The sequence below is a fragment of the Panthera leo genome, chromosome A1 (genome assembly GCF_018350215.1).
Source record: "Panthera leo isolate Ple1 chromosome A1, P.leo_Ple1_pat1.1, whole genome shotgun sequence".
NCBI lineage: Eukaryota > Metazoa > Chordata > Mammalia > Carnivora > Felidae > Panthera > Panthera leo.
Genome location: NC_056679.1, coordinates 108,183,736 through 108,208,469, shown reverse-complemented (window position 1 = coordinate 108,208,469; position 24,734 = coordinate 108,183,736). Strand labels below are relative to the sequence as shown.

Sequence of the window (24,734 nt, the reverse complement as noted above, 5' to 3'; positions counted from 1 at the left end):
TTAAATGACAGTTTAAAGCATCATTTAAGAATCAGTGGAAAGTGAATCAAATTTCACTTAGGTAAATTGCTTAATCAAATCATAGGATTTTAGTGTCAACAGCAGTGTACAAGTTGGCTGTCATGGAACACTGTCCTAAATATTTTCTGGAAACTTCTCTCTCCACCAGGTTCCTCACTTAGCCACAGTTATTTGAATCAGAGGTTGTTTCCTTCATACAAATAAGGCCAACAAGCACTGTTCTCAGACAATCTGGAACTCAGACCAAGGGATTTTAGCCTGGGTGTGGCTACTCTCTTGAATACAGGAAACGAAAACAGAAGAGCTGCTATTTTATTATCTCCCTCGTGTGAACTGAAAAACAGTGACTGCAGCAGTAGGAAAGAATGAAGTAGGTGCAGAGGCTGGGGTGGAGGGCATCCCTGGATCGCCTAAAGCACTCCAGTCTGCTCCTATAGCTCAGCTTCAATCCAGCTTCTATGAGATGCAGATTTATTCATTAAACCTATTGCCTCCTCTCTTTCTCTCTTTTCTCTCAAGCTAGGTAAAGGGGGTTTCTGTTAATCACAACTAAAATATTTCTTTATTTTTATTTTTGAGACTGTGAGAGAGAGAGAACAAGCTAGCGAGTACAGGGGAGAGTGGGAGAGAGGAAGAGTGACAGAATCCCAAGTAGGCTCCACACTCAGCACTAACCCAATGCAGGGCTTGATCCCAGATCATGACTCGAGCCATAAATCAAGAGTCAATATGCGGGGCTCGAACTCATGGACCACGAGATCATGACCTGAGTCAAAGTCGGATGCTTAACTGACTGAGCCATCCAGGTGTCCCCACAACTAAAATATTTCTAATAATCTAGCCCACACATCTCATTGTATAGGAAAAGAAACACAAGTCCAGGGATGATAAATGATTTACTCAAAGATCCCATTTTCAGTGACAGAGCTGTGACTAGAACCCAGTCTCCTCCCACTTTGGTAGGTTTTTCTTCAGGTGATCCTAGATAGACATTTACTGAATGAATGAATGAATGAATGAATAAATGACTCCATGAATGAATTCACCTTGAATCTCAGCATGTGATTAGCTCTTTTCTAGTGGGTTTGCTCTCTTCTTTTGGTCTGAATAGGTAACAAACGGTCTCTGGGATACTTACTTCCCAGAAGGGAAAACGCTCAGCTTTAGAGTTGTGCTTTTCCTGCTCAAGAAGTATGAGCTAATTATGGAAAGGCCTTATTTGGTATAGCAGATTCTGTGCACTGACCAGATGTCTCCTTCAGAAGGAGTCATTCATTTCTCTAGCTCCTGGGAGTGCTGACTGCTGAGGGTTCACAACTATTGCTCTTGCTAGTTGTCCGATTGAAGGGAATTGCCTCAGTCAGGTTATGCCTCTTCACCGGGATCTGCCTGTCCTCAATGACTGCTGATGCCAGGAAAGGCAAGTCCGGTCCCCTTGCCTCAGCTCAGCACAATTCTGAAGGCCAGTTCATCTCCTGGCCTCCTTTGCAGCTGTGTGCTAATTCCACAGCTCTCTCCGTCAAGTCTGCCATACTCCCTCGAGAACACTCCTTAACTTAAATCTCCTCGGAGCGCCTGGGTGGCTCAGTCGGTTAAGTGTCCGACTTCAGCTCAGGTCACGATCTCACGGTCCATGAGTTCGAGCCCTGCGTCGGGCTCTGGGCTGATGGCCTGGAGCATGCTTCCGATTCTGTGTCTCCCTCTCTCTCTGCCCCTCCCCCGTTCATGTTCTGTCTCTCTCTGTCTCAAAAATAAATAAATGTTAAAAAATCTCCTACATGCACAGTCTGTTTCTCTGGGAATCTTATCTATGACAGTAGTACCTTCACTGTTACCAGAGCAAAATATAAGAGGATGAAAAGTGCTACATAAAGCGATTTGTGGCAGAAAGCTTAAGATCTCACAAAGTTGTCCTCTCTTAGAAACAAAATCCTGGGGTGCCTGGGTGGCTCCGTCAGTTAAGCGACCTACTTCAGCTCAGGTCATAATCTCGTGGTTTGTGAGTTCAAGCCCTGCATCTGGCTTTGTGCTGACAGCTAGGAGCCTGGAGCCTGCTTCGGATTCTGTCTCCCTGTCTCTGCCCCTCCCCCACTCATGCGCGCGCGCGCGCGCGCGCGCACTCTCTCTCCGTCAAAAATAAAAATAAACAGTGGCGCCCGAGTGGCTCATTCGGTTGAGCATCTGCCTTCAGCTCGGGTCATGATCTCACAGCTGGTGAGTTTGAGTCCCACATCAGGCTCTGTGCTGACAGCTCAGAGCCTGGAGACTGATCCGGATTCTGTGCCTCCTTCTCTCTCTGCCCCAACCCACTCGCATTCTGTCTCTGTCTCTCTCAAAAATAAATAAACATTTTTAAAAAATTAAAAATAAATAAATAAAAAAAAACGTTAAATTTTTAAAAAATGTCCTGTTTTTCATTCTAATTGATATTTTAAAAATAGTGTTAGCTGTGAGTTATTTTATAACTGTTTACTTCTTTAAGATATTAAAAGCACGTCATCTTATGTATTTATTGTCTTTTACCAACCACTTTCTAATAAATTACTTTTTATATACTTAAAACTTTTTAATCCCGTATAGCAGTAATTACACTCCAACTGCCTCCTTCCTTGCTGGTCTTCCCTGATAGATTGTCTTGTCTTTGAATCTCTAGCACCTATCTTTCAGATTGACCCTGAGCAATTCAGTTATTGTTGGTTGAAAAAATAAAAAAGATCGCATTCAGTTGAAATTAGGAAAAGGATTATAGCAGGAAAAAGATTCATAAACTGAAGGCCTGAATCACATTTTGTTGATTAATTTTCCTTATACTCAGAAGCCTTGAGATATTAACATTGGATTGTCAGACAATTGGATTAACATTTTAGGAACTTGTTTGTTTCTGGGGCACCTGGCTGACTCAGTCAATGGAGCATGCAACCCTTGGTATCAGGGTTGTGGGTTCAAGCTTCACTTTAGGTGTAGAGATTGCTTAAAAACAAAATCTTAAAAAAAAAGAAACCTGTTTGTTCCTAGAAAAAGTATCTGGAATTCTCAGGCAACATGTGAACTAAAGCTAATACAGAATTTAACCATTCCACCAACAAAATGCTGAATGAGATTCAATTTCAATTAACTTCAACTTTTAATTTTGAAAAATTTCAAAGCTAAAGAAAAGTTGTCTGCTTAAAAAAACAAAAAAGCCCTCCAAACTTCACCTTTTTTCTTTCTTCCCCTCTTTGACTGTCTTACTGAACTCATGAGTTATTTCATTTTAAAATTTTTATTTAGGGGCGCCTGGGTGGCTCAGTCGGTTAAGCGTCCGACTTCGGCTCAGGTCAGGATCTCACAGCTTGTGAGTTCGAGCCCCACAATGGGCTCCGTGCTGACAGCTCAGAGCCTGAATCCTACTTCGGATTCTGTGTCTCCCTCTCTCTGCCCCTTTCCCACTCATGCTCTGTCTCTCTCTGTCTCTCAAAAATGAATAAACGTTAAAAAAATTTTTTAATAAAAAAATAAATAAAAAATAAAATTTTTATTTATTTTTATTTTATTTTTTAAAGTAGTTTCCATACCCAACATAGGACTCAAACTCAGAACCCTGAGATCAAGAGTCAGATAATCAACCTACTTGAGCCACCCAGGTGCCCCAGAATATTTTATTTTTAATTTATGTATAAGTCCATTATAGTATAATTGTTATTTTTGATCCATAAATTGTCCCAAACTTGGAGCTCCTGGGTAGCTCAGTTAGTTAAGTATCCAACTTCAGCTCAGGTCATGATCTTGCGGTTTGTGGGTTTAAGCCCCGCGTCGGGCTCTGTGCTGACAACTCAGAGCCTGAAGCCTGCTTTGGATTCTGTGTCTCCCTCTCTCTCTCTGCCCCTTCCCCGCCCACACTATGTCTTTCTCTGTCTCTCAAAAACAAATAAACGTTAAAAAAAAAAAAAAAAAAACTGTCCCAAATTTGACTGAAGAGTTCCTTCACTCTGGCTTGTGGGTCCTTTTAACATTACATCATTACTCTTTTAGCATTTCTTTGCATTCTGGCTTATATTACATGGCTGAGCTCATAGGAAATGAAAAGAAATTCCCATTTGCTAGAAAGAAAAGAGAACTGAAAGTCAAAGCAGATTGTAATCGTAAGGTGACACTGAGGTAGCCTAAAAGGCTGTGAGGTGACCTGGAAATAGACCTTACTTAATAGCTAGAGACTTAGATTTTATTTCCAGCATATCACAGGTGATGAGTCCCTGGACTTGGGTGTAACAAAGAGTAGAACTGAGATCTCTGTATAAAGCAAGTCCCCTTCAAAGTACCATGAAAGAGAACTGAAAAACTATTCATAAGGCCAGAGAGAGACAGCAAAGATCCAGGGACTCTGGGTGGGGGAAAAATCACTGGTGAGAGAAGAAAATCACCATGCCATTCACTGATTCAGGATCAATTCTAAATGACCTGAGTGGAATGGAAATCTCCAAGTTACTCTTGGGGTACCTGGCAAAGTCATGCATAAAATCTCTTTGGAGGAACACTCCCATAATTTACAACTCCACATTTGATCATAAGAGAAATAACAATTGCCATTCAAGATATACACATTATCAAAAAATTATAAGACACATGAGGAAAGACTGTCAAGAACAAAAAGGAGTATTGACAATCTAGACAGATGATAGAATATTCTGAGAGAGACTATAAAATTAGTATTTTTAAATGATGAAAGATATGAAGAACTAGGATTACAGAACAAATCACTGTGCAAAAGGAATAGTGTATTTAACATAAAAACCAAACATTATGACTAGAAATGAAAAATAGTCACTGAAATTACAAGAGAAATGCATGGGTGTTAATAAACAACAGATCAGATACTGATGAAGAAAGTGATAGTGAACTAGAGCAAATACTAAACCAGTAAAACTGAGCAAAGTACCAGAATGAAGCACAATGAGAGATGCCTAATAGGAGCCCCCACTAAGCAAAAAACTGTAGAGAATGTTTGTGAGTTAATGAAAATATAGGGGATGAAAAATTTCCAAAATTGAAGCATGACATGAGTCTTCAGAAAGATGAAGTACACCAAAGTTGAGTAGGATAAACAAAAATAAAATCTCTACCTAGAATACCAAAGAAAACACAGAAGTCTTAAAATCAATCATAAAGAAAGGACAGATTAGCCAAAAGGGACTGCAATTAGATTGCTAATAAATGTCTCAGCAGTAAAATGAGGTTAAAAGACAACACTATCTGTGAAGTGCTAAGGAAAAAGGTGCCAACATAAAATTCTTTAAAAACAAATTTTTTTTTAATGTTTATTTGTTTTTGATAGAGACAGAGACAGAGCATGAATGGGGGAGGGGCAGAAAGAGAGGGAGGCACAGAATCCCAAGCAGGCTAAAGGCTCTGAGCTGTCAGCACAGATCCTGTCGCAGGGCTCAAGCTCATGAACCTCGAGATCATCATCTGAGCTGAAGTGGGACGCTTAACCGACTGAGCCACCGAGGTGCCCCTCAGCATAAAATTCTGTACCTAACTAAACTTATTCAAGGGAAAGGCTGAAAATAAATACTTTCAGACACAGATATTCATTGAAAAAACTATTAAGAACGTATAGAATAAAGAAAGTACATACATTCAGAGGGTTATTTGGGTCTATCTCTGTGTTCTATCTTCTGGTCAACTGCTACCATTTTTCAGTTTTTTCACCAATACTACACTTAGAATCACTAAGACTTTATAGTCTTTTTTAACAGCTTTATTTTATTATAACTGACATATATGGTAACTACACATATTTAAAATGTACACATGAAATTTGTACATACATGTGCATGCATCCATCAAATCATCACTGCTATCAAGAAAATGAACATATACATCACCCTCCAAAGTTTCCTCATACACGGTTTGAGTTCCTCCCACCATCCCTCTCCATGCCCTCATCCTCTGGCAACCAATGATCTGCTTTCTACCACTATGGATTAATTTGCAGTTTCTAGAATTTTATATAAACAGTATCATAAAATATGTACTTGTTTTTGTCTGGTTTCTTTCACTCATAACAAAGTATTTTGACATTCATCTATTCATTGCATGTAGCAATAGTTCCTTTCTTTTTATTCTAGAGAAGTATTCCTTTGTACCAAAGGAATATACCAAAATTTATTCATTCATCTGCTTCATGGACATTTGGGTTGTTTCTAGTTTGGGGCCATTACAAATAAAGTTGCTATAAATAAGGTTTTATTTTATTGAGATATAATTGACATATTAGTTTCAGGTGTACAATGTAATTATTCAGTATTTGTATGTATTGTGAAATAATCACAATAAGTAGAATAACAGTAAGTCTAGTTAACAGTCACCACCACACATAGTTGCACTATCTTTTCTTGTGATGAGAACTTTTATTTTCTTAATTAATTTTATTAAAAAAATTTTTGAGAGAGAGAGCCCACAAATCAGGGAGAGGGGCAGAGGGAGAGAGAGAGAGAGAGAGAGAGAGAGAGAGAATCTCAAGCAGTCTCCATGCTCAGCGTGGAGACTGATTTCATGATGGTGACATCATGACTTGAGCCGGAATCCAAAGTGGGATGCTTCACTGACTGAGCCACCCTGGTGCCCCATAATGAGAATTTTAAAAATTTACTTCCCTAGGATATTTGAAATATACAATATTATTAACTATAGTTAATGTATAACTATATAATATATATATCTATAATTTATACATATAATTTTTATATATTATATATAAATTATATATATAATTAATGTAATGTTGTACATTACATCCCTGTGATTAATTTTTTTTTACAACTATAAGTTGTACCTTTTGACTACCTTTGGTTACCCATTTTGTCCACCCCTACTCCTTGACTCTGGCAACTACCAATCTGTTCTCTGTATCTGTAAGTTCAGTCTTTTTGTTTTCAGAGTACACATATAAGTGAGATCACACATTATTTATCTTTCTCAGACTTATTTCACTTAGCATAATGTCCTCAGGGCCCATCCATGTTGTGGCAAATGGCAAGATTTTATTTTTTAATGGCTGAATAATTTTTCTCTATATAATACAAATACCTGCACCACATTTTCTTTATCCATTCATACACTGACAGACACTTAGGTTACTGGAAATACACTGCAATGAACATGGGGCGCAAATATCTTTTCGAGCTAGTGTTTTCATTTTCTTTGGATAAATACCCAGAAATAGAATTGCTGGATTGTATGGTTGTTTTATTTTTAATTTATTGCGAAACTTCCATACTGTTTTTACAGAGTGGCTCCACCAATTTACATTCTACCAACAGTGTACAAGGATTCCCTTTTGTCCACATTCCCACCAAAACTTACTCTTGTCTTTTTCATAATATCCATTCTGAGAGACATGAAGTGTTATCTCATTGTGGCTTTGATTTGCATTTGACTGAACAGTGATGTTGAGCACCTTTTTGTGTACCTGTTGTCCATTTGTATGTCTTCTTTGGAAAAACATTCAGATCCTCTGCCTGTTTTTTAAATTGGGTTGTTTTTTTCTTGCTCTTGAGTTAAGTTCTTTATATATTTTTGGATATTAGCCCCTTATGAGATATGCTTTATAAATATTTTCTCCAATTCTATAGGTTATCTTTTCATCTTGTTGATGGTTTCCTTTCTTGTGCAATATAATATAAATAAGTCTCCACGTGGATAAATGCTTTCATTTTTCTTATGTAAATACCTGGATTATACTGGGAGTATGTGTTTAGCTTCTTAGTAGTTTTTCAAAGTTGTTCAGCCATTTTGCATTCCCACCAGCAATGTATGGGGATTTCAGTTCCTCTGGATCCTTGTCAGTCTGTGGTATGGTCACTCATTCTAATTTTAGCTACCAGAAAAGGTGTATAGCAGTATCTAATTGTGATTTTAATTTCTAATGACTAACGTTGAGCATCTTTTCATGTGCGTATTTTCCACTTTTATAACTTAATTTTTTTGATAACTTGATAATTTTTTCAAATATTTATCTGTTTCAAAAATTAGCTTGTTCCCTGATTTTAAGAGTTCTTTATATATTTGGGATACAAATTCTTTATCAGTTTATGATGTGTGAATATTTTTTCTCAGTCTGTGGGTTATCTTTTCATTCTCTTACAGTTACCTTTCACAGAGCAAAGTTTTTTAATTTTGATAAAGTCCAGTTTATTTTTTCTTTATGTATGGTGCATTTTGTGTTATATCTAAGAAATCTGTGTCTAATCCAAAGCCGAAAAAGATTTTCTCCTGTTACTTTATGAAGTTTTACAGTTTTAGGTTTTATATTTAAGTCTATGACAAATTTTGAATTAATTTTTATATATAGTGTGAGGTATGGATCAAAATTCCATTTTTTGCATACGGATATCTAATTTTACTCTTCTGTTATAGCTGATTTAGCTATTTATGGACCTTTATTATTCCTCATAAATTTCTGAGTAAATTTTATTAGTTCGTCAAAAAATCCTACAGCAATTTCAACTGTGATCACAATGAATTTAAAGATCAATTTGGGTAGAATCAACATGAGCATAACTTTCTCCAATTATTTCATTGAAATTCTCTTGCCTAAGGGATCAAAACCACCTTCATGCTTCTAAATCCTACTGGAATTTTTAAATTGCAATTACACTGCAATCATTCCCTCTACAATGAAACATTTTTTTCACTTGGCTTCCAGGACTCTACACCCGGGGTCAAAAACTTGTTCTGTATGGGAACGGATAGCAATTTTAGGTTTTATGGAGGAAATTACTCAATGATGGCATTATAGTATGGAAGCAGCCATAGAAAACATGTAAATGGACAAGTGTGGTAGTATTCCAATAAAATGTTACTTACAAAAAAAGGCAGTGGGTCAAATTTACTCTGTGAGCCACAGTCTGCCAACCTCTATTCTACCTTCTTTTTGTTTTCCTCCTACCTTACTGGAAATTTTTCTGTTTCTGGTGCTTGTTGTTCTTTATCTCCTTAACCCCAACACTGGAGTATCCCAGGACTCAACTTTCCTTTTCTATCTAAATTCAATTTCTTGGTGATTTCATCCAGTATTATGGTTTTAAGTACTTTATCTGTATTAATGGTTCCCAAATATGTATTTCCAGCCCAGACAATTTCCTGAAATACAGAGGTTACATTTAATGTCTTATTAGTATCTCCACTTGGATATCTAATAGGCATTTCAATCAATACATGTCTAAAACTAATTTCCTGATTTTTCACAAACTTAGTCTGTTTTTAACCATAGTAATTGATAGCAACAATGTATTTCTAGTTGCTCAGGCCAAAACTCTTGGAAATTATCTGACTCCTTGTTGTCTCACTTCACATAACAACACCATGAGCTCTATGAAAATATACCCAGAATTGTGCCCCTTCTCACCACTATCAGTGCTGCCACTGTGGCCTAAGCCATTATCACCTCTTATCTAGATTTATTCAACAGACTTCTAATTCATATCCCTGCAATCAACCCTGCCCCATAGTCTATTCTCAGCACAAAAGCCAAAGTGAGCTCTTTAAGACTTAAAATCAGATATCACTTCTCTTCTCGAAAATCATCTAATGGCTCTCATTTTGATAAGAGTGAAAACCATAGTCTTTGTAATAGCCCAAATAACCTGGCATCTACTCCCCAGCTCTTTCTATCATATCATTTCTATGACTGCATCTACTACTACTCTTTCCGTAAGTCACTTTCCTCCTGTCACTGGGCTTTCTTCCATGACAGTAGGCATGAGCCAGTGTTAGGAACCTTGCACTAGCAGTTTGCTGTAAGGGAAAACTCTCCCCTTACATATATGTATGTCTAGATCCCTCATACCCTTGTCTTTGCTCAACTATCACTTTCTTGGTGAGACCTTCCCTGATCACATTTAAAATTGCAACACCTTATTGTTCCCAGCTTCCCTATCTCCCTTTCCTGCCTTATCTTTCTCCACATTACGTATCACCTTCTAATTTACTTGTTAATTTTGCCTATCATCTGTCTCTCACCTCCATAAGTAAGTTTCCTCAGGGCAGTGAATTAGTGAATTAAAATATGGCAGTTTGAAAAAAAAATATGGAAGTTTGAGAAAGATTTACATGTAAAGTCACTATTTATAAAACTTTGAGTGTAGGGGAACCCATGTGGATAGTAGCAGATAAGCTGTTGCAACCCCAGGCCTAAAAAGGAAAGGGAAGCTCTTACGCAAACTGGAAGGCAAGAACTGTACAGAACCCACCTTGAGAGAAGCTTTGAGGATAGTACAGCCTGAGGCAACTTCTCAGGGATACAGTCAGACAGATAAATAACTGCCCTCATTTTCCTCCCTCCTGATACCTGCCAGCATCCCCCATTAGCCCAACCAACCAAAAGTCAGAAAGTACAGAAGCCACTTGGAGCTGGTTTACACAGTCAGTCCTCACAGAGGAGGCTGAGACCAGGGTCAAGAAAGGAGGAGAGTGGCTCTAAAATAACAAATAGAAGACAAGGCAGGCATTTTTGTTACTTGGGTCCATGTTTGTATCATACAATAGGTTTATAGTAAATGAGTGTCTAGGTCTCTGTTCAAAAAAGAGGGAGTGATTGATTATGCCAACTGCTACTGAGAGGATGAATAAAATAAGAACTAAAAACTGACCTTTGGACTTCTAAGTGGAGGTCACCAGTAACTGGGACAAGAAGGGTTTGATTGCAGTGGTAGAGATTAAGCCTTGAGTGGGGTCTGTATAAGATAGAATGGGGAGAGAAGTGCTGATAAGGACAGAAACCTCTTAGTAAAAACTGCAGAAAAATGTAGTGTTGAAGCTCGAGGGCAGAGGTGGGTTCAATAAAGTTTTTTTTAAACAAAGGAAATATTCTGGAATGTTGAATGCCATTGAGAACAATCCAGTGGGGGGGGGGGGGGAGGATTTGGGGGAGAAGAGGGATAATTGTAGAAACCAAGTCCGTAAATAGCTATGTCCTTAAATGATTCTAATATATTGTAACTTGAGATATGATCAAAGTTCTTTTACACGTAATCAGAAAAAGGATGGGTTATCCAATAAATGATCCTGAGGCAAAATTTTCCAATAAAAAAGGTAAAACTAAATCCCTCCCTCATATATAAATAAAAATAAATTCTAGATGGCATTAAGTCCCAAATATAGAAAGCAAAACCTTAATGTTCAGAGGAAAATGTTTTAGAACATCTTTATGCCTATGGAGTATAAAATATTATTTAAAAAGGTACAAAAGCAAAATTAATAAAAAATCTTTTAAAATGGATACACTAAAATAAACTCCCATAATACAGGTTGATGATAAACAGTGTTAAAAGACAAGTCACGTTATGGAAGAAAGCATTTACAGATAACAAACACAAGATTAGTACCCAGAACATATAAAAAGGATTAGTGAGAAATAGCCAGACAATCCAAAAGAAAAAGGAGGACAAAGGATATGAACACACATTCATAAAGGAAAACTGTAATGACCAGTAAGTACAAGATGATCTCACCAGTAATACAGAAATCCAAATTAAAACATGATACCATTTCATGGGGCACCTGGGTGGCTCAGTCGGTTGAGCGTCTGACTCTTCGTTTTGGCTCAGGTCATGATCTCAGGGTTTTGTGGGTTCAAGCTCTTCACCAGGCTCTGTGAGGCAGCATGGAGCCTGCTTTGGATTCTCCCTCCCTCACTGCCCTCCCCCACTCGTACTGTCTCTCTGAAAATAAATAAACTTAAAAAAAAATGATACCATTTCATATCCAAATATTTGACAAAAAATGTGAAAAGTCCTATATAACACTAACAGTGAAGATATGGAAAAACGGGGCTTCTCATACAGTGTTGACTAGAATATAAAGTGGTACAACTACTTTAAAGAACAATTTAAGAGTTACCTGGGTGGCTCAGTCAGGTGAGCAACCAACTCTTTATTTTGGCTCAGATCATGATCCCAGGGATGTGGGATCGAGCCCTGCCACTGGGATCCATGCTAAGTGTGGAGCCTGCTTAAAATTCTCTCTCTTCCTCTGCCCCTCTTCCCTGCTTGTGTTCTCTAACATTAAAAAAAAAAAATAAGAACAATTTAAAAATTCTAGCAAGAATTGAGTATGTACATACCCTATGACTCAACGGTTCTGTTTCCTTGTGTATATTCAGGTAAACTTTGGGTACAAAATCCACATGCTGGAATCTTTGGTAAATTTGTTTGCAATATCAAAAAACAAAACAATACTACTGTTCATCAAGAGACATGGATAAACTAGTTTATTCTTACAATGGAATAAGACATAAAAGTAAAAGACCTAGCTATTTATGCAACAAAATAGATCTCATATAAAAAATTTTTAAAAATAATCTCTAAAACCTCATGTATGATGAAAATAAGCTCGAGAACACATAAAGTATAACACCATTTATTTTCATTTTAAAACCACAAAACAACACTATATATTGTTTTGAACACATGCACATTTGGTAAAAGTATAAAAACAAGTATGGGAATGATATCCATGAACTGTAAAACAGTAATTATACCTGAAAAGAGGCAGGCGAAAGAAAAGAGAGGTGGGACTTTAACTTTTTAAGGTTTTGTGTCTTACAAGGAAGGAGCTCTTTAAACAAATATGGCAAAATGTTAACATCTGTCAAATGTGGGAATTAGGCTCATGAGTGTCTCATACACTAGATGCTGATATCTGAACTATTTGATAATTAAGTTTTAAATAAATCACTAGGGGCGCCTGGGTGGCTCAGTCGGTTAAGTGTCCAACTTCAGCTCAGGTCACGATCTCGCGGTCCGTGAGTTCGAGCCCTGCATCAGGCTCTGGGCTGATGGCTCAGAGCCTGGAGCCTGCTTCCGATTCTGTGTCTCCCTCTCTCTCTGCCCCTCCCCAGTTCATGCTCTGTCTCTCTCTGTCCCAAAAATAAATGTTAAAAAAATAAAAAATAAAATAAATAAATAAATAAATAAATAAATCACTAGCAGCTTAAGTACTGTCCTTTAAAAATTATACATTGATACACTCACTGTAAAAAATATTTAAACATGCAAGAGTTATCCTAATAAAAATCCTCAATTTATCAGTCCTTTCATCAAATCTCATTTTCCTACCTACCTACACTTGGCCCTTGAACAATATGGGGGTTAGGGGAGCTGAACTTTGTGCAGTCAAAAATTCACATATAACTTTTGATATGCCTCAAAACATAACTAATAGCCTACTTGTTGGCCTTAACAGTAACAGTTGATTAACACATATTTTATACAAGCATTATATACTGTATTCTTTAAAAAAAAAAAGCTAGAGAAAATATTAAGAAAATCATAAAGACAAGAAAATACATTTATAGTATTGTACTCTATAAAAAAAAGTCTATGTATAAGTGGATCTGTGCAGTTCAAGCCCTTGTTGTTCAAAGGTCAACTGTAGTAACATTAAGCATGTATATTTCTATTCATTTGTATATACAGTAAAACCTTGGTTTACAAGTATAATTCATTCCAGAAACATGCTTATAATCCAAAGCACTTGTATACCTAAGTGAATTTCAAGAACCATCGGCTCAGTTGTGATGTGACATTCGGCATCATGTACTACACATACTGCAGAACATTGCTCGTTTATCAAGTTAGTATTTATTAGAAATGTTTGCTCGTCTTGTGGAACACTCACAGAACAAGTTACTCGCAACCCAAGATTTTACTGTATATGCACAAACCTGTGCAAAGTAGTTCTTTTGTATGTAAATGGATTCATAGAGAACATATATTCTGTGACTTGCTTCTTTCAGTTGATAATATATATATTTTGCATCAATTTTTGAACTGTTGTGTAGTATCCCAGAACTCTATTTCCTTTAATTCTCCGCCCCAAGTTTGGAAATTTAGGCTATTATCAATTTTTTTTAATTATAAATAATGTTACCGAAATTTCTGTAAATATATCTGAGTGTTCATTTATTAGCACTCCTGTGTGCTACTGACATAAAGACTGAACAATATATTTATTTTAAATTTTGATGTCAATTTCCTTTCAAAAAAGCCCTATCACTTACATCCTTTCCAGAAATATGAGATTGCCCATTTCCTCACACCCTATGACCTTTAAAAATATTGGGTATCTTGAGCTTCTTTAGCTTTTGCAAATTTGATGAACAAAATTGTTTCATTTTGTTTTAATTTACATTTCTCTGATCACTAGTGAGGCTTAATATTTCTTCTTCTGTGAACTTTTAATTTATATCATTTGATCATTTTCCACTGAGTTATCTTTTACTGAGTCATAGGAACATTTACATCTTAACTATCTTTTTAATGTTTACTTTTGAGAGAGAGAGAGACAGACAGACAGACAGAATCTGAAGCACGCTCCAGGCTCTGAGCTGTCAGCACAGAGCCTGACATGGTGTCTGAACTCACAAACTGCCACATCATGACCTGAGCTGAAGTCTGAAGCTTAACTGACTGACCACCAAAGCGCCCCACATCTTAACTATTTTAATCATTATGTTGGTAGCAAGTATCTTCTGTAAACTTTATTTATAGTAGCTTTCACAGAGTGTACAAGTTATATATTTTTATTTAGACAGACTTCCAATCTTTGGGGATTTTGATAGGTAACATTTAAAGAACTGTTCACTTCCATAATTTTCAATTGTCCCATCTAGGAACATAGTATATCTTTCATTTTTAAGTTACAGCTTTTTTTAAAAAAAGTCCATTTCCTTTTTTTTTTTAAATTTATTTATTATCTGCTCAAGGAGGACAGACAGAGACGGGATAGAGAATCCCTAACAGGTCCTGCACTGCAGTGCGGAGCCCAATGCAAAGCTCAATCTCACAAACCATGAGATCATGACTCAAGCCAAAATCAAGAGTTAGCAGCTTAACCAACTGAGCCATCCAGGAACCTCTAAAAAATCTATTTCTATTTTATAGTTTTGTTTGCTAATATAAACAGGATCTTTTCTCTTAGATATCTAAAACATGTATCTTGGAGAAAATCTCAAAGCCACTACTTTAATAAAATAAACCTATGAATTATTAACCTCTATTGCTCTTAATGGTAACTATTAAAAAAAAAAAACAAACCCTGTTGAGATATTTAAATTAATGTGAGTGAAGAATTGAACAAGGGAATTAAGATTAAAGAGAGAAAGCTAAGAACTGCTAAAACTGTTCAATAATACGGAAATAATTAAAATATGTTAAATTAACCTAGGTCAGGCAACTTTCCTTAAAATATATAATATACTTAATGAAACAGTAGTAAGTCAGGAAAATTACCAGTGATGGTATTATGACAACTTTCAGCATACTTTTATAAAGGCACATTTCAAATAGCAAACAACTTTTATTTTTATGTAGGTATAATTTCCACATAAGTAACAAATATACATAGGAGATGAAAAACTAACATAGCAAATCTTTTGACATGTATAAACCATTTCACAGACTACTAACTACTCTCCTCAAAAGTATTAGAAGGCATTAAAGATAGTCGATGGCTTAATGTTAAGTATAATATGTCTAAGGAATTTAGAAAAATCTTTGATTTTCTAAAATTAAATTATTTTATTATGTTTTAAAATTAAATTATGTTAAAACCTAACATTTCATATCCAGAATGGATATACCCATGTTTTGCCAACAAACAAAGCTTGCATCAAGAATCTTGCAAACATTTTACGGGTGCGTGGGTAGCTCAGTTGATTAAGCGTCTGCCTCTTGGTTTCAGCTCTGCTCATGATCTTACAGTTCATGGATTCGAGCCCTGTTGTCAGAGCAAAATCAATTTTGGATTCTCACTCGCCCTCTCTCTCTCTCTCTCTGCCCCTCCCCTGTTTGTGCTCTCTCTCAAAAATAAATATTAAAGAAAAAAAAGAATCTTGCAAAAATTTAAAACTCTGTATTGTTATTGGGAAAACTTATCAGGGAATTAGGAAAGAACACACTGTTCACTAAGAACAGAGAATGGTAAAGACACACAGATAAAAGAAAAACAAGAAGATTATTAAATACAATTTTATAATTCCTACCATTAGAGGGTACAATGACAAACTGTTCTGTGATATTCCCAATCTTGTCAGGGAGGGATGGGACATGTGGGGAAAAAAAGCCATTTAAGTTTATTGATTAAAATGGAAAGAATGGAGCCATGTGTTACATTTTCATTATAAAGTCTAGCTATGTCTAAGTACAGCTATTTCTACTAAGGCTATATTATATAGTTTGATCAAGGGTCACTCCTTCCTAAAAAAATTCGGATTTATTCCACAGTGATCCTAGGTGATTTTGATATTTTATTCATCTATCTTCAGAAGACTTATGAAAAAAAATGTCTTTACAGGAACAGAGAACCCTCTGAAACGAAAGTGTATAATTATTTTTTAGAATAATTACAGAAATAATGTCAATGCTTTACAGGAAACAAAGGCTGCTTTCTATAGAGAGTTGGTATATGCTATGATTTTTTACTAATTTAAGGTTTGTGGGACTAATCATAAATTTAATCTAATAATTTTAATCTAACAGTTTCATTTCACATGGGAGGAAAACCCACCAACTTGTCAAAACACTGCACTCTTAGTTATGGTGAGACTAAAATACTCATCAAGGTCAAAGAGAAATGAGTATGACATGCCTCCCTAAGCGTTCATTTTACTTTATAAATTTTGATTTTATATGCAAATTACAGGTCTTCTTATCTAATGCTGTCTAGAAATATTTAACTATGTTCTGCAGTTTTCAGCAATGTTCTTTTAATGTGAAATTTAATTATGATGCAATACTTCATTCATTTTCAACAGGCCAGTTCTAAGAGGAATATTTCCATTTCCAAAACTTTTGCCAGAGTTATATATTTAAGATTAAAAACTACAAAGCTTGAGTTTATCCTAGAAAACTCATTTTTTCTGAGTTGGTGCATCACAGTATGGCACATTTTCTATAAGGAGTTCTTTCCTAGGGACCAATTCTGAAAGAAAAACAAAAAGAGTAATTGACATCATGAAAATGAACATACATTCATTTCCCCCTAAACTTTTTAACAGTAAAATATTGAATTTTAAGGTAGATCTTCCATAAATACTTGCGTTAATTTCTAGGGTGAAGTCCTTGATTTTAAATGGAAACTGTTAACAGAATTCTCATTTCAGATTATATTAAAACATATATGATCAACTGAACCTTTTATCATTTATTAAATATAACTAATTACGTGAACAGAATTAGGCTAAAGCACATTATCACCTATCTGATGACAGATTACTGATAATTAAAATAATCAACAGGAAATTTGTTTAAATGCCTATTATATAAAAAGCAAGACTGTTTCTCTAATTTAAAGATCCTAAATTTTACAGAATAGTAGTTCTCACATGGGGGTGTTTTGGGTGGTCACACCAACTGAAGAATGCTGCCTGCATTTAGTGGGTAGGAGCCAGGGATGTATGGGACAATTTGGTGCAGTGAAGAACTATCCTGTTGAAAATGTCAACAGTTCCCCACTGAGAAACACAGTTAAACAACAACAACAAAAAATATGAGTCTTCAGTAACATATCTTGCTGAAGGTCAACTGAGATCCAAAATTTTGAGACCATTGATTTTCCCTTTTTTTCCCTGAAGAGGTTAATTCAGGTATCATGATAAAAAAAAATGCTCACATCACTTTCTATGAAATAACTTGGGTATACTCTGTCAGGTGCCTACTCTGTCAGGGGCCCCTGGGTGGCTCAGTAGGTTGAGTGTCCAACCCTTGATTTCAGCTCAGGTCATGATCCCAGGGTCATGGAATGGAGCCCTGCATCAGACTCCAAGCTGAGTGTGGAGGCTGCTTAAAACTTGTCTCTCTCTCTCTCTCTCTCTCTCCCCCCTCTCCCTCTCTCTCTCCCTCTCTCCCCTCTCTCCCTCTCTCCCCTCTCTCCCTCTCTCCCCTCTCTCCCTCTCTCCCCCTCCCTCTCTCTCTCTCTCTCTCTCACTCTCTCTCGGGGCACCTGGGTAGCTCAGCTGGTTAAGCGTCTGACTTCAGCTCAGGTTATGATCTCGCAGTTTGTGAGTTCAAGCCTCGTGTTGGGCTCTGTGGTGTCAGCATGGAGCCTGGAGCCCACTTCAGATTGTGTCTCCCTCTGTCTCCGCCTCTCCCCTGCTCATGCTCTCTTTCTCTCTCTCTCTCACAAAAACAAACAAATGTTAAAAAAAATTTTTGAAAGAATTCTCTCTCTCCCCCTCTCCCCCACTCGTGCTCTCTGTTTTTGTCTCTCTCTCAAAAAAAATCATGGTCATGAAAGAAAGAAAGATTGAGGAATTGCTTCAGATTAAGACTAAAAAACATGGTGACTAAATGCTATTTGTGTGATCCTCAATGGATCCTAGACCAGAAGGAAAATTTTTTTCTTCTGGTATGGAAGACAAGTTAGGACAAATGAAAACATGCAAATGATACAGTTGTATCAATGTTAATATTGTGGTTTTGATAATTATACTGTGGTTTTATAAGAGAATCTCCTTGCAAGTTTAGCAAATATATATGAAAGTATTTTTAAGAAATACACTCTTTCTCCAAATATAATCTTAGCGGGCTATCATGATTTTAAAAATGATCATTTGGGGGTAAAGAGGCATTATGTCTGCAATGTACTGTCAGAACATCCAGGAAAAAAAATGAGGGAGGAATAATAAAGCAAATGTGGTAAATGTTAGCATTTGTGAAATTTCAGTAAAGGAAGTATCCATACCCTTCAACTTCTCTTGCATCTTTTCTGTAAATTTGAATTACTAAAAAAAAAATTTCTAAAAGGTGTCACTAAAATAAATTTAATTCGAAAGGAAAATATAACTGATCTAACTAAAAATAATGTTCTTATGAGCCAGGTCGTAAATGTGGCTTACTGAAATGAAAACCAGTTAAATAAATATTTTATATCTCATCTGCTTTTACCAAATCTTGGGAGATATCACCAGAGAGCAAATTATAGATTAGGTTTTAACTTAGTAACAATGGCAATAAATTGTTTCACTTATCAAACATATATGTGCCTATTTTATGCTGAACATTACATCATGAAATGAAGATGCAGAGATGAATATATAATAGTCTTTTCAGGACAGCATGGTAACAATAGTTAATAATACTGTATTTGAAAGCTACTAAGAGTACATCTTAAAAGTCCTTATCTCAAGAAAAACAATTTGTAACTATGTAGAGGACAGACATTAACTAGACTTATTGTGGTGGTCATTTTGCCATATGTACAAATATGGAATCATGTTGTAGAAATGAAACTAATAATGTTATATGTCAATTATACTTCAATTTAAAAAAAAAAAAGCCTATTCAGCTTCAAAGAGTCTACAGTCTGGTGGAAAAGACATTAACCAAAAGTACAACAAACAGTAGTTTAAAAAAGTAAGAGATTTAATTTTCTCACACATCAAGAAATACGAATTAAGGCAGTCCTGGGCTACTACGGGTCTTTACTACCACTAAGAAGCCAGGCTCTTTTTACATTCCTGTTGTGCTATCCTTCATGCGTGGTTTTTGTCTTTACTGCTGCTGTGACATCACATCTGCTCTCCAGGCAAGGAGAAGGGAAAAGGGCAAAAGGTGAGAGCTAGGTTGGTTTATGACTTTTTAACAGGAAAACAATAGCTTTCTTGCAAGCAGCATCCAGTACACAATTGCTTATGTTGGCCAGAAAGGTGTCCTGTCGCCTGAGAAATAACCTTTTTTTTTTTTTTTTTGTCTTGGCACACTGCACCCTGAACAAAAGTTTTCAGCTAGTAAGAAGGAATGGATAGTGAATACAAGTGGTCCACCCTCCTGTCTACACAACATGAATATATACCCTTTGGTGCATACACAGAATATATCCATTTACAACCCCCAAAGTCTTATCCACCAGGTTTAAATCAAGTATTTCTGGCTGATGTACTAGTCTTTCCCTTAGGTCTACCCAGGGCTCACATGGTAGTATAGACACAGCAATGAAAAACTGGAATAGGAAACACAGCAGTCACTGTACCACAGCAAATCCTAAATCCTGCTGGACAGGAAGAGCAAGGACTTCTTGCTTTTGCCAAGCGATATATTCCCTAGTTAGCCAATCTGGCAGCACCTATCCTGTTTTGTGGGAGACTAAAAGACCTTCTCCTGTCCTCTCTTCTTCAAGGCTCCTGGTTCCGTATGCTAGGGGCATCCTTGTCCAGAGGTGGGATACTGGGGAAGATCCTCTTCGTTGAGACTGTGAAGCTTTCACAATCCACTTGCTATTGATATATGTTCAAGGGTCCAGGGATGGCCTTAAGAGTTAAAGTGAGCTAGCCAGACTTGGGGTTTCTTGGCAATATAATTCATTTAAAAACTTTATAAGCTCCAAATTTATTTTTTTTTCTAGTCATTTCCATGTATAGGTAGTCATAGGTTTTTAAGCATGAAGATTTTCATTCTTTGGTAATGGCCTCTACGTTCTGCCCATTCCCCAACCCTTAGATTAATGCATATTTCTTTTTTTTTTTTTGTTAATTTTTTTTAACATTTATTTATTTTTGAGACAGAGAGAGACAGAGCATGAACAGGGGAGGGGCAGAGAGAGAGGGAGACACAGAATCTGAAACAGGCTCCAGGCTCTGAGCTGTCAGCACAGAGCCCGACGCGGGGCTCGAACTCACGGACCGTGAGATCATGACCTGAGCCGAAGTCGGCCGCTTAACCGACTGAGCCACCCAGGTGCCCCTAATGCATACTTCTTAAAGTAATGAAAAACTATAGGCTCCAGTGAGTAAATGCACTGTATATCTGATCTTTGCCTGACAAATGAGAATGGCTTGAGGCAAGGATCTTATTTCATGTCAGAACTCAAAAGCCCCGGCTTGTATTGGCTATAGTGTTAGTAGGTAAGAGCAATTCTCATCTTCAACACTGCAAGACTCTAAATCTAAAGTATAGGATTCTCCATCAGGACACAGACAGAAAAGTGCCCTTAGCAAAACAGCACTTCCTTCCATCTTTGCTTCGTAGCAACTAGCTTAATCTGCATTCATTCTCTTTTTCAATATTCTGCTGAAAGCAGGAAGATATAACCAGAACACCATGACATTCTGGTTATTTCTCTTATTCCTATAGCTTCAGCTGGTACTTGGTGTGTTTCAAGAAACACTACGAGGCACTTACCTCATGTTTCATCACTACATAACAAAGGCCACCAGCCTAAAGACTGTAAAGGTGAGATCCATAACAGTCATATCCACCTGTGTCTGTGCCTTCCATTCAACTAATCGCACAGCACCTCACTTTTGGTAACAACTTCTGTTGTTCTTAGTTAAAAGTAACAGAAGCTGACTCTGGCTGATTAAGCAGAAAAGGCATTTATTAAAAAGGTTTTTGGTCTAACTCATGCAATTATTGTAAGGGCTTAAGAATCAGGCATGCTTAAGGCTAAGCTTCCAGGAACAATGTACAAATCCATACCACAAAACTGGCTTGATGATGAAAACTGCTGCTGCCTGTTGGCCCCTACAAGAAACTGCCATCACTTCTATCACCATGGAACAAAAGATGCTACATTTCAGATGCTGCTGGAAACTAAATTTTACTACATCTGCTTCTGCCACCACACCAGTGCCACTTCTGAATCAGTAAATTGACTCTGCCATTACTGCCAGCAAAACAGATTGTATGCCAACCATCTTTTCTCAAGTTCATTTCTGAGTATGAGTGAATGTACTGCACCTATGTCAAATTCCATGCCTGAACTTTATTTTTTTTTTTAACATCTATTTATTTTTAAGAGAGACAGAGCACGAGTGGGGAAGGGCAGAGAGAGAGAGAGACACAGAATCCGAAGCAGCTCTAAGCTGTCAGCATACAGCCTGAGGCTCAAACCCACAAGCTATGAGATCATGACCTGAGCTAAAGTCAGATGCTTAACCAACTGAGCCACCCAGGTGCCCTTCCATGACTGAACTTCAAAGAAAACCAAGGAACTGAATTTTCCAGATTCTTATAAAAAAATTTTTTTTAATGTTTATTTTTCAGAGACAGAGAGAGACAGAATATGAGTAGGAGAGGAGCAGAGAAAGAGGGAGATACAGAATTTGAAGCAGGCTCCAGCCTCCAAGCTGTTACCATAAAGCCCAACATAGGGCCCAAACCCACAAACCATGAAATCATGACCTGAGCCAAAGTCGGCCACTTAAATGACTGAGCCATCCAGGAGCCCCTGAATTTTCTAGATTCTATAATGGAAATTTAGAACTCACTGAGATGGAAATTTCTGAAACAAAATGAGCAATTCAGAAAGTGGTAAATAACCAGAAAACTTGTCAAATATTCATTACTCCATCCCTTAACCCAATTCACCTTATTAGGTAACCTTTGGAATCAAAAGGTGCCCTACAATAGAATTTTTCTAAAGTACCTGCTAGCACTTTCATTAGGACAAATATATAAGAGGCAGATTTACATGCTGTATACTATTTTTCACTGTAATGTTTCTTTACTGATTATAAAATCCTTGACTTTGTTCTCTATGTTAGATATCAATGTGCCATAACAACATTAAGTTTATTGAAGTTGTCAGATCTTGAAAAAGAACTACATCGAGACCATGATTTATTTCCTGTACTTTAGAGGCCCCTAAAAACCTTATTATGGTCATATGAAATTTATCAGTTAAAGAGTAATTTCTTTTTTTTAATGTTTTATTTATTTTTGAGAGGGAGAGAGCACAAGTGGGGAAGGGCAGAAAGAGAGAGGGACAGAGGATCCAAAGTGAGCTATGCACTGAAAGCAGCAAGCCTAATGTGGGGCTCGAACTCATTAACCATGAGATCATGACCTGAGCCAAAGTGAGACACTGACTGAGTCACACAGGTGCCCCCAAAAAAGTAATTTCTTTTTTTTTTAATCACTTTATTTTATTTATTTTTTGAGAGAGAGAGGGTGCAAGTGAGGGAGGGGCAGAGAGAGAGAGAGAGAGAGAGAGAGAGAGAGAGAGAGACAATCCCACAATGGGGAGAGAGAGAGAGAGAGAGAGAGAGAGACAATCCCACAATGGGCAGAGAGAGAGAGAGAGAGAGAGAGAGAAGTGGAGCTCACCCAAAGTAGGGCAGAACCTCACTTTAAGCGGAGCTCAAGCTCACCTGTTGCAGGACTTGAACTCATGAACTGTGAGATCAAGACCTGGGCAGAAGTCAGATGCTTAACTGACTGAGCCTCCCAGATATCCCCAAAACAATAATTTCTTAAAATAAAATCCTTTAACTTATTTATGGCCCAAATAAAAATTTAGGTCAAGATTAAAAATAAATAAATAAGTAAATGAAACAAAAGAGGAAGTAATACTTTCAAACTCATTTTATGAAGCCAGCATTACTCTGATACCAAAACTAGACAAGGACACTACAAGAAAAGAAAATCAGAGGTCAATATCTTTGATGAAAACAGATGCAAAATCGTCAACGAAATATTAGCAAATCAAATTCAACAACACATGAAAAGAATCATGTATCAAGTGGATTAAGTAGAATTTGACAATCAAGTGGAATTTATACCAGGGATGCAAAGATGGTTCAACAGCTGCAAAATACTGTGATACACCACATTAACAAAATGAAGAATAAAAAAGAATCATAGAATCAATGCAAAAGATGCAGAAAAAGGATTCAACAAAATTCAACATGCAGTCATGATTAAAAACTCTCAGCAAAACTGCTGTAGTACAAACACACCCCAACATAATAAAAGTCACATAGGACAAGCCCATAACATCATAGTCAATGGTAAAAAAAAAACAGAAAGCTCTTCCTCTAAGATCATGAACAAGACAAAGTTGCCTATTCCCACTGCGTCTGTTCAACACAGTACTTTTTAGCCAAGTAGCAAAATCTTAATTCATTTCTATATACCAGTACAAACACTGCTAAAATTTGTGGAGATATTTGCTTAAAATAACTTTAAAGTAGATTAAATAATCCAATTTGTTATATCTTGGACATAGGCACAAAGTAGGAAAAAGAGACCCATATATCTCTTAATAGAAAGAATGATGAGGCCATTCTTAAGATAATATAGCACTATATGCTAATTACCATGAAAGGCTCAAAAATTTCAATCTTGTGGGAAAATTAAATTATAAAGAAAACCAAAAAATCAAAAGAAATTTAAACCAGTATTATCACATCTAAAACCAGGCATTTGAAATATATCCAATTTAAATGTTTGAAATAACTTAATTTTTATTCATATAAATAAATATTATTTTATTCAAATAATAACATTTAGAAGGGACTACCTGTATAAAATGTTGGCTATACTACACAAAAGCTCTAAAGATCATTATTAAGATTAAAGGTAATGATTAAAATTTGCAATTTAGAGTAATGCAAATTTTATGTTTTGCATTTTCTTTTTACTATATTTATTGCCCTTATGAATACAACTCAGATCTAATAATTTCTGATAAATCCTCATGAACTTAAAAATAACTTTAAAGCTTTATAGGGCTTAAATTACTAAATACCAAGACTTACTATGAGACTGTAATAATCAAGACATTAAAGCATATGATGGATCGATAGAAAAACTAATTGCAGAGATTATGAAGTTCAGAAACAATTGAAAGCATATATAGTCATTTTATTTTATAACAAAAGTAATCCTGCAGTACAGTGGGAAAAAGTGGTCTTCTCTATAAATGCTCGATCAATTGGACATTCACATGTAAAA

At 36.4% G+C, this 24,734-nt stretch overlaps 1 protein-coding gene across 2 annotated transcripts in view; it reads right to left on the bottom strand.

The window, feature by feature from the left end:
* Positions 1 to 15,340: 15,340 nt before the first annotated feature.
* The window catches only part of LYRM7 (LYR motif containing 7), a 31,039-nt gene continuing 21,645 nt past the window's right edge, over positions 15,341 to 24,734 (bottom strand). For both annotated transcript variants that reach the window (XM_042934409.1, XM_042934405.1), the window contains exon 5: positions 15,341 to 16,983. In XM_042934409.1, the coding sequence (XP_042790343.1) occupies positions 16,913 to 16,983 (71 nt within the window). In that variant the 3' untranslated portion in view covers positions 15,341 to 16,912. The remainder of the gene's footprint in view (positions 16,984 to 24,734) is intronic.